We start from the raw sequence: 11,779 nt of genomic DNA, 5'->3' as shown, positions 1-11,779 counted from the left end.
CTTGGTTGTATACAAACTTAAAACCGAAAATGGAATGCTTTACTTTAGACAAAATCATAAATTTGAATGCAACCTTTCAATATAAAGTTAGCTTTAAAGTAACAGATTACTTAAAAAAAGGCGCATAGTCATTTAAATGTCATTAGTTTGAAATAAAAAATGATAAATCAGAAGTATAAAATGGTATTGTGTTTATAAGCCAAAAGTAAAAACGATAGTTTGTTGACAAAGGGGGTGATCTATCCCATCCTCCCCCCGCCGGCCCATCTGGCTACACCACTGCCTTGTGAATGCCCCAATTACAGCATTTTCGCAAGCGCCATCTTCTCACTTAACGAGTCAATACAAACACACTTTTTTATTAGCAGCACTCATTTGATGTGAATTTGCCATTGCCTACCACTTTTCCCCTGACAGCTTTCAAGGTCACGAACTGTAAAAAGTCAACGCAAGCAAATGCCAAAGCGATTTGTGTTCATCGATTAGTTGAAAATCCGTACGGTTGCCAAAGGTTACCGCCCACGTAACTAACTAACAGTTAGAAAAGTTTAAATGCATTCCAAAGTTTGAGTAAGTGTGAGTGTGCGTGTTTGATATCACACACAAATACATACATACGTTTTGTGTAAACTAATTAACGCGCAGACATAGCTTCGCTACGGTGCCTATCAAGATGAAAGTGAATACAATTGAAAAAAGACAATCTTATAGTTCGTTTTCACCGAGCCTTAGAAAGGGATAATCGCTCATATTAAGTACAAGAAAACGAATGAAAAAAAGCAAAAAGTAACAAACCCCATGTTAAAATTATTGCAAACTACCTGTGCTCTTAATTGCAGTTAAGCTTCTGGTGGAAATAGGCTATTATATTGAGAAGAGCAATTAATTCATGGTATATCAGTTTAGCCATACAATGAGTGCTTCTGACTAAATACTACAATCAAACATAGTCGAATTGGCGGTTCAGACGTATTTATTTATATCCCCTTTCTCACTTAAATTCTTCCACTTACCATGCGTCAGTATGTTGACCGTTTCGTTGTGCCAATAGAACAAGCTTAGCAGGCAGCCTCTGAATGTTGTCAATGGACGGTAACCGTTGAGCACATACGGGTTAAACTGTAAATATTTCGGCATATCCTCCCAATGCTGCAGCTGTATAGCGGAAGTGAACGCGGGTGATTTCGTTGTTGAGTGCGATGGCGACGACTTCGATGAATTTGTTCCCGGCGTCAACGCCGTCGAACTTAACGACGTCGAAGTTGCAGGCGTCGATGCATTCGTCGAATTCGTACAAGGTGACAATGAACTCATTGAAGACGATAATGATGGCAGCGACAATGGTGTTGTTGGTGTGAAGAACGTCACGTGTTCTTCGTATGCGGCATGAAGTGGAAGCCCTCTGGTTGCTAGTGCATCTCGTCGTTCGGCACAATCTTTGCCACTTAAATCTAGTATATCACCTGCTGTAACGAGCGCAGCATCAGCGTTGCTGCCACTACCAATGACAACGCCAACGCCAACGCCAACGTCACCGTCACCCACTTCTCCTGCTAGCGCTCGTCGACGCGCCACATCTCGCTTAATGCTAATTGGTGATGCGATCACAGATGATGTAGAGGAATTTGAACTCGAATTGCTGCTAGAAGTAGAACACTGACTAGACGCCTGACTAGACGCCGCCGCCGCAGCGTCAGCGTTTATTGTGGTGTGCGAGACGATTGGCTTTGTAGTTGATGTCGTAGTAGTGTCGGCACAGTTCTGTTTTGCTTTCTTAGATGGTGACGCTTGTGGCGAAGGTGATGGTGTCACGGACATACACTCAACATTGCTACCCATGTATTCGGCCATGTCGATGAGTGCAGTGGCTGGCGTGCTCACTTTGTGTGCCGTTGTCGCGCCCACAGTGGCCGGGCAGCCGTAATTCATGGCCGAGGTGCCGATGCTGTGGCCGACACCAACACCCACTTGCAAGCGATGGCGCAGCACGCTCGTCTGTTCCAGCATTGCTACCGGCGTTAGCAGAACGGCTGGCGTTGAACGTGACGGTGTTACATCGTGTGAGAGGAGTTCACTGCAGGCATCAACGCTGACATTGCTGCTCTCCATGATTGTGGTGGTTGTTGTGGCGTTGCTGTTTTTGTTATTGCTGCCGTTGCTGCCATTGCAGTCGACAGCAGTTTGCATGGTTTATCGATAGCTGAAATGGAAATTTTGCCCTCCACAAATGAACACGGCTTTTTGCGACACGATTGGCGGCAATTTTTGATTGATATATTTATGTACGTATGTATGTGCGGCGATGCGCGCTAATTGACTTCAAAATTTTAAGGCTACACTGCAACGATGATGATTAAAGGCGAGTGTATTTAGGTTTATTGGTTGTTTAATTGAAATTAATCAAGCTGCAATAAAAGATAAATTAATTGCCGGTTAGTAATTGCATATGTGTAATCTAAAAAGATAATTGGTATCATGAGAACTATATTTAGAAAATCTGTCGTAGAAGAATATACATACTAAATTTGTATTATGTGTGTTTTCATAGCTACCCCTGCTTGAATAATTGTTTGATGCATGATTTAGAATCTTCAGTATCTGATTGCCCATCATGGTAAATCCTTCTCGAATAGCATTAATCTTCTCTTAGTCTCTTAGAAACGCTAAATTAACTAAAGCAATTAACGTAGAATTCTTCCATACCGTGCTAGTATAAAGTAGATGGCTATTCACGATAAAATTGAACAAAGGCAAGTTGAGAGAATTTTTCAAGTGCGTACTGCAGCTCTTTCTCTTTTGTTTTGATTTGACCGTTTTTTTTTTTCAAGACTGACATGAAGAGGCCGATTGCCAATTGCTAAATTGCTGTACTAAGTGAGAATACACCATAAAGCAATTACGCAAACGTTAACTTATTTTAAGACAAATAGTTACTATCCATTCGCAATTTACTGACAAGTTGAAATGGGCACTAAAAATTAAAACACAACGAGGCGAAAAGAAGAGTAGAGAAGTGATGCTGCGGTCACCAAAATACTTGCCATTTCAAATGGCTTTCAATGAAATCACAAACGATTGAGCATGAAAGCAAATGCTTAGCGCTGAATGGGGAAAATTTTGATTAAATTGCGCACAAGCTGCAAAACACCCCAACGATAGTACATACATACATACATACATACATACATACATACGTATGTACATCTCCATCATTTTGTGGCGATTCAATTCGTTCTTCTTTAGACATTAACCGATTACCCAATAGCATTTTACATACATATAATACCTGCTTGTGAGGACTTTCAACAGCAATGTTGTATGACTGGACATTTGGAATTTGCTAGGCAAAAAATAAAATAAATTGGAAAGCAGTAATCAATTTGCAGGAAATTTAAATTTAAATACCTACATATCGAGCCGTATTTTCGATTTTATTTACAGGTGGAGATGAAACGATATGAGTAAATACATGTACATACTCCAACAACTTTTCGTTCGATACCAAGTATATTTGGCATCGATACTTTTGAACCAAGTACTTAGTAGGTATCGAAAAAATACTCGTATCGAAAGCCGATTCTAAAGTAATTTTTGCTTTGGAATGGCTTTATCCTGAGTTTTGCCCGAAAATAAATTCAAGAACAATTTTGCGCGAAAATTATCTACTGAATTAATTTGGCGAATTTTTTTAGTAAAACCATTAGTAATCTTTTCCAATGTATTATCTGCGTTATATACCACTCATCACTAAACATACCGTTTTGCTATGTAATGATGTTTTATTTATTTTCAGTTTCTACATTATAACTTTTATTAATTGTAGTTTGGGATTCACAGAGGATGATGAACTTATTCCATAAAAACATAAAATTTAACTCAGTTCATACGGAATACCTTCATAGTCAAAAGTATCAATATATGTAGGTATCGATAATTTTCGAGTATCGACATTTTCTTTCGATACTACTTCCAAGTAAAAATATCGATAACTGCATGGTATCGTTTCATCCCTATTTACACGCAAACAATTTTTCCACATCACTATACGAATTAAGGATGTTTGAATCATTTTGCTCCGAACTAACATCGCTCATACGCACTGGTGTACATACTTTGTATATGTCTACATATCGCACACCGTCTTCAAAAGAGTCACAACTCAAAATAATACCGTTTGTCAGAAAATGCGAAAAAGTATTTCTTAGCACATGATAATCATATGGGCAAGGGCGACCTTACCTTAGGTTTTTTAACAAATTATAAAAAAAAAAATTTGCTACAGCTTTTGTTGAAAGGTAAATAATTTCAAAAATTTAAAAATTTTTCTTTTGAATGCGGTGTGCGATATGTACGTGGCTAATTCTTTAAAAGTCTCGCATCATATCTGGAGTCCGAAGGAATGTTAAATATTTTGCTGAAGTCGAGTCGAGCAAAGATGGGTCACCGAAAGTAAAATCTTTTGCCGAAGTCGAGCCAAACGTTCAGCCATAGTCTAATACTCGATTAGTGAAGATTCGTAAAAACGCAAACTTTTAAAACATATTGCTTCGGAGCGAAGAAGAGCACAGCAGCAATGACTTCGAGAAGCAAAGGGCTAAGAAACATTCCACATTAAAGAAAATTTTTTTTAAAATTTTTAATTTTGGTTTTATCATAAACAAATTTATATTCAACTAATTTTACTTGACAATACTGTTCGTTGCTCAATGGCCAGCATACAGAGATAATAATTGCTTATTGTGAATTATTAATGAGCAAAAAAAAAGAGAAAAAAAACAATTGCCAATAGCAAGCAAATAAGCACAAAAACAAAAACAAACCGAGCAAAACAAAACCAACAAACAAATAAACAAACTGTCATCGAAATTGCGATTTAAATTGAGATGATTGAGTAAACAGCTACAATACCAATTTGAAATTGAGGGTTGAAATGGCGTAATTTGGTTGTCGAGGATACACCCTTTAATTCAAGTTACAATTTTTTTTTTCATTTTTAAACAATGGAATCGTGTTTAATCATTCCAAAATCAATGATAACAAAACATCCAAATAATTTTTTTTTTTTAAGAAATCCGGTGGTTAAACCCCTCTTTTACGACCAATCTTGTTAAGGTCAATGAGTAATTATGGCTCAATGGCAATATTTTCTGTATAAGATAATAACATTAGTATGTTGGTGTTGATTGATCTTTTCGACTGGGTGGTAAGATGATTTATTTTGTTCCAAAAGAAATAATTACATTAGCTTTCAAACCCCTTTTTATACCCGAGCGCACTTGTGCACAAGGGTATATTAATTTTGTTCACATAACGGTTGTTTGTAACAGCCAAAACGAATCGAGATAGATATAGACAAATGTATACATAAATGATCGGGATGAAAAAAGAAATCGATTAAGCCATGTCTGTCTGTCCGTCCGTCTGTCCGTCTGTCCGTCTGTCCGTGTACACGATAACTCGAGTAAAAATTGAGATATCTCAACGAAATTTGGTATGTAGGTTTCCCTTAATCCAAGGTAGGTTGCTATTGAAAATGGGCGAAATCGGACTGTAACCACGCCCACTTCCCGTATAACGGTAATTTCCAGAAATACGAAAACTGCGATATTTTAGTAACTACTGAAGATAAAGCACTCAAAATTGGTATTTACAATAATTTTTTGACATATATAAATAAAATAAGAATATTATACATTTTTGGAAAATGGGCGTAGCCACGCCCACTTATGGTTACATGTGTATATCTTGGTAACCGCTGTACCAATTTCTACCAAACTTGGCACAGTTATCGGCCTTGGTACAGCATACAAAATCGCCGAAAATTTTTAAAATCGGACGATAACCACGCCCACATCCCATATAACGGTAATTTAGAGAAATACAAAATCTTCGATAAATCAGTAAATATTGAAGCTAATTTGTTCAAAATTGATGCTTGCAACAATTCTTTACCAAGAAATACGTTTGTGATAAATTTTTGGAAAATGGGCGTGGCACCGCCCACTTATGATCACATATATGTATCTCAGTAACCGGTCTACCAATTTGTACCAAACTCGGTGTGGTTATTGTGCTTGCCACATATAAGCAAACCGTTGAAAATTATTGAAATCGGACTAAAATAACGGCCGCTTCTCATATAACGGTAAATTTCAGAACTGCTTGAAACTTCAAAATCGAAATTTAAGGACTCTAATTTACTCAAAATTGATACGCCCCGGCTTACCATGTAGCCGTAGCTTTCGGTAAGGCGAAAAACATATATTTAATACGTGCGCCGGGTATTTAATGTTCGGCTCTGCCCGAACTTAGACTTTCTTACTTGTTTTATACCAAAATGTTGCTTCTATCGAAAGCGCTGCGCACACCACTAACGGTAAAGTAAAATTTTCGGCTTCGTCCTATACATAAGTTTTTTTTGTTTGTTTGTTAGTAGAAGGTTGGCTGGGGTTTATCAATTTTTTCCAGTTTATTCGACGGTATTAAGTATTGTAATCATATCCGAATAAGGTGATTTTACTCATACGCCATGGCGAACAGTGTTATCCTTTTTCATTACAAACATTTTTTTCATATATGTATATGTATGTATGTGTGCATGCTCAACGGCCAAAATGCTTTTAAGATGTGCTTAGATATACCCACTTTAAAATGTCCAGTTTAAATGCATGCATACATACATACATATAAATAATATGTATATACACGCGAACTTGGACCTAAACATTGCCATGATGCCAGGCTGTGTTTACCTTATTTTATCGACAATAAGTGCCACTATTGTTGAAACAACCTGCAAAGATTTCACACAATTTTTCTTTTTTTTTATCGCTTCAACATTTAAACACTGTTCTTCCTCTTTAATTCTGGTTCAATCGCAATATTTATGTAATAACTTTTTGTGCATAAAAAGATACATATCCTCACACATGACACGTTACTTTGTTGGAAGAAAAGCAAATAATAAACAGGAAAACATTATATCGTAGTAATAAACAGTTTTATGTTGCATAAATATGTACATACATACATATGTACTTAGTGCGAGTATAAAATAATATTTGTTAGAACGCAGGGCATGAATGCCTGCACACACCCACACACACATACATGTGCATGTGCGAGCATCTGTGACTTAAGTTCCTTTGCTCGTTTGTTTGTACGACTCGCTTTTACCTCATTGCCAGCATGGCGATGGGTGACTGGGATGTGAAATGAAAAGCTGGGCTGACAGTTAAACAATGAGGAGTGAGTTCCACCAACACAGAAAAACAAAAACACAGAGGACGAAGAGCGAGTAGAGCGCAAGAGTTGTATATATGTATATATGTATGTATACGCATAAGTTAGATTGGCGTGTGTTTGTTGAATTTTAGCGCGTTTTGCAGGCCAAAACAACGATTTCGACTGAAGGCACTGGATAAATCACGCGATTCTTTTACTGGCCGCAGGTTGAGCAGAGAGAAAATGCTGTAATGGGAAATTGCGCACAGCTGTGAACAGTGTTGCCGCACATGGGCTTTTCCTACCAAAACTGGTAGGTTTTTTCCATTTCATAGGTTGGTAGGCTAGATTGGATTTTGGTAGTATGAGTAATAGTTATTTGTGAAAAATAGAAAATATGTATCTCCAAATATTTTAGCAACCTTATTTGCACGAATATTTCACCGATGCATTTGTGCAACGGCGACCGTAAGCATACCTGATTCGTAAGTACAAGCGTATACCCTTATTATTGCCAATATATTTATATAATATGAACATTAGAGTGGTCCAATTTTTGTATGGAGAAAAAAATGTTATCCTAGAAAACGAGGCACCCCCTTAGTTTTTTACTTTTGATATATGTAAATCAATACAGGGTGCTCAATGACCTTGAAATACGCTTCTGGATCCCTGTGAAACTAAAAAAAATTATTGGTGCTTTTATAAAGAATTACTGTTGCTATGACAACTGAAGCTTGTTATATTTTTTTGTAGCTAATTTAAATTTGAAATGTTCTTAGGTTGCTTAATCTATCACAATACTTCTAGAGTGAAATATGAGTTTCATGAGCATCCTCTAAATTTTTGACTTAGAAACGTAAAGTTTGGTACCAACCAGCACCTCTTTCGGCAAGAGGGAAAATTTTGGAAGGTATGGTGGCAAACCCTATCTCGGACAAATGGGGCCAGAATAAATATTGTGTCCGATAGTCAGGCAGTGTTAAAGGCCTTAGCTCTTTTAAAACGGCACCAATGCTTGTGGACTCTTGAACTACCTGAGAGCCCACAATAGCGCAACGCTGTGCTTGGTTCCGGGACATGAAGGGTTAGAAGGCAACGAAAGGGCTGACTGTATCGCAAAGAGTGGAGCCGAAATGCACTTGCATGGTCCCGAGCTATTCTGCGGCACATCTAAAGGATACACTGCAGAACTAACTACTTAGAAGCTGGGAATAATCTCAAATTAGTGCCCACTGACGGTAGGCAAAGAAAATAAAAGAAACCACACTGCAAGTTAAGCTACCATTTGGATCAAATGGGGCTTTCTGTAGAGATGGCCTGTAGGTTTTGTGGGCTGGTGGAGGAGTCCCCAGAGTATATTCTATGTGCCTGCCCACGTCCTATACGTACGTCTGTACAGTAAAATGAATTGTTATACGCAGTTAATTTGTTTTTATTGTATTAGCTGTGTTTTAGTTTTACTAAATGTAAAGTTATCTACATTTTTATTAAATTTTACATTGAAAAAAAATAATTTAAAACTCAAAAAAAAAAAAATTTTGGTAGGTTTTGGTTAATTTTGGTAGGGAAAAAAATGTGTCTATGGCAACTCTGGCTGTTACTGAAAACGTATACTAATGTATTTGTTTGAGGAAATTTTTAATAAATCATGTTCATAGATCAGACCTAGAGCAAATGAACGTCATTAATTTGTATGTATATTACAATAGTTGTATGTTGTTTTTAGAGTATTATGTATAGATTTTCCAACATTGTTTTTACATCCGTCTATATTCAATTACATAGTTATGTATGTACCTACATGTAAGCACTTATGCACACATATTTTTCTGCAAATATCGCACATTGAAAATATTTACAACCACGTGACTTGACTTTACACCGAATACACCGAATTCCGCAAATTTAAAAATGGCCAAGAAATTACATAAAAACTCACAAATTTTAGGTAGCACACTTGTACTAAATCTTAAATCATACTAAGCAGCAGTCGATTTTTTGATACTTTATTTTATTTCTACTTATTTTCATAATTAGGCTAGCGGCCAAAATAATCGCTTGGACTACCACAAGAATACCATTCACTGCAACGGATAAATTTCGACTAAACAGACTTGTGCCAAATTCACCTTTTCTGAGTGACATGCTACGCAGCGGTGACAACCGCTCAACACCTTCGACCAATGCATGTACATAACTGCCACCCACTTCGAAAATGAACTCTGACATTTTTCGAAATCGCAAATACATAAATAAAAAAAAAAAAAAAAAATGTACTTCATAGCGCAATGATTGCACGTTTAAGTGGTTAAATGCACTTTCTTATGTATGTACATAAATACGTATGTATTTTGTTTTTTTGCCTATTTGTTTATTGCAATAATTTTGTTTGCAAAATATTAATGTAATTTGCATGCTATTTATAGATTGCTGAAATCAAAAGCTCGCTACGCTAGTTTAAACACGTTGTCGTGTGCGCACACATACACACATATATAGATACATACATATTTATAAACAAACATACATATAATATACATTAAGGCGGGACCAAAATTAATGTAAATTATGTAAAGTCCGAATTTTAATGCTCTCACCCCCTCAATCCGATTTCGATTCTATCGATATTCGATCAGAATAAATTGACACAAAAAAAAAACGCCGATACACGTAAACTAAATTTTTGGTCGTAGATTACGCTATACCGTTTTTCTAGATCAGGTCATTTTCCCAAGATACATATTTTTTTAAGTTTACATTACGAATGAAAAAAATCAATCTTTAACATTAAAAATGTTACTCATACGCCATGTAAGGGGATGTACTGGTAACGTTAAGAGTGTTCGCTATGCAAAAAACTTGTACAATTTGGTGACAATTGTTAACAAATCGTTTTCGTTTGGCTAGTAAAACTTGCAAGGAGAGAGCACAATTTCGACATTTCATTTGGAGGGGAAATTGCAAATTCGTGGTGCGAAAAATGTTTGCCAGCAAGAATTTACAAGCAGGATTGCGGTGCGACACGGTTGCATTTTTGTCAGCCTTAATTTGAATCAACAAGTTCGTTAAATTTAAAAATGAAAATTTAAATGAAATTAAATGAAAGAAGTATGTAAATATTTGTTTATGCAATTAATTTAACTCATTCCAAACATTTGAAAGGTACTCGCCTGAAAAAGCTGTATTCGTAATCGGAAAACATTCGACGCGGAAATCCGACAGTGACTTCCACAAAGAAGTTGAACCGTATGTTGAAGAAAGGCAGAATAAGAAGAAATATACGTATAAGTCCTGTTTTGTTTTCCACTTGAAGTAATTTAAAAAATTTATTATGTTCGAAACGCAACCATGGACGCCAGCTAGCAGTGAAGCTTGCAAATGTTTGCTAATTCCTGTTCGCGCAAAACTTAGTAAGTTTCTCTCTTTGGGAGAGTAAGATATTACTATTATATATTATTTCATTCTCCTATTTCATACAAAAACTTATTGCACATTTTCATTTGACCATTCACATTCGATTTTTATCGTTAGTAGCTTGATTTTCGTTTTCAAAAGAAACGAATAAAATTAAAAAAAAAATAAAATTGTTACTTTTTCTTGTCTTCATTTTTTCATGAAAAGTAAAATTTCTTTGGAAAATGAGCTGATCTGGAAAAACGGTATGCAGAATCATAACTTTTTTGTGTAATTTCAAAACCTGTGATTTCCTCTACTCTGTAATAATACTCAATTGTTTATTATTTTAAATTAACGATTTTTTATGTGTATCTCATTGCATTTTTGGAGAATTTTTTAAAAAATAGTCAGTACTAAAAATTTGTTAAATAAACAATTTGTTATTATTATTGGAAGTCTCCTGAAGAGAAACAGAGTTTCCGATCGAAAAATATTTCGTTTTAAATTTTATACGATTTCTGCGAAAAATTGTATGTATAAATACATGGAAGACTTTGAGCGCTTTACCCTCTAAATATTTTTTTGATTTCAAAATAAAAAAAACGGGTATATTTTTTCGGTTTAGAGCAATACCAGCTGTGAGAGCAATAAAATGTCGACATAACTTTTTTTAGACCACCCTAATATACATACATAGTATGTATACTGTATGACTAAGTTTTAATAATATGTCAAATTTATTAGATTTCATTTCATTTTTTTTCGAATTCTTGCGATTAAAAAAATTTAATTTTTCGAAACACTGGTAGTGGACCCTTAAAAATTTGCGCAACATTTCGTAATTTTCGTGGATGTATTTATTTTGCACGTAGAACATTAGTTAATTAATTAATTAATCCATTTTTGCTTTCATTTCTAACTGTAAGCGTTGTCCAAATGCGAAAAATCGAGAGCAAATATCCGGCCTAACCCGTTTTTACCGATTTATAAAAAAATTAAAACCCCTTTTTTCAAATGGCCTTTTTTCGAATAACTCTAAAAGCAATTTTGGGAAAATCAAATAATGAACCATCCTAATGTATACATATAATACATTCGGTATACAACTTTGTACATGTTTACATTGCCCTCATTTATTAATGATCAATTATTTATA

At 35.6% G+C, this 11,779-nt stretch overlaps 1 protein-coding gene across 10 annotated transcripts in view; it reads right to left on the bottom strand.

Moving 5' to 3' along the window:
* Positions 1-11,779, bottom strand: part of LOC118736991 (mucin-5AC) — a 51,140-nt gene that overhangs the window by 37,642 nt on the left and 1,719 nt on the right. For 3 of the 10 annotated variants that reach the window (XM_036467199.1, XM_036467192.1, XM_036467203.1), the window contains exons 1-2: positions 9,029-9,337; positions 1,014-2,405 (exon numbers count right to left, since the gene is read on the bottom strand). In XM_036467199.1, coding sequence (XP_036323092.1) covers positions 1,014-2,187 — 1,174 coding nt within the window. In that variant the 5' untranslated portion in view covers positions 2,188-2,405; positions 9,029-9,337. Of the gene's footprint in view, positions 1-1,013; positions 2,406-9,024; positions 9,338-11,779 lie in introns of those variants that run through there. The other 7 variants (XM_036467201.1, XM_036467202.1, XM_036467196.1 and 4 more) reach the window with 5 other exon arrangements.

The sequence above is a fragment of the Rhagoletis pomonella genome, unplaced genomic scaffold (assembly GCF_013731165.1).
Source record: "Rhagoletis pomonella isolate Grant_MI unplaced genomic scaffold, Rhpom_1.0 Rhpom_scaffold_00004, whole genome shotgun sequence".
NCBI classification, from domain to species: domain Eukaryota; kingdom Metazoa; phylum Arthropoda; class Insecta; order Diptera; family Tephritidae; genus Rhagoletis; species Rhagoletis pomonella.
Note: the sequence above shows the minus strand (reverse complement) of the source record. Positions and strands in the feature narration are given on the sequence as shown.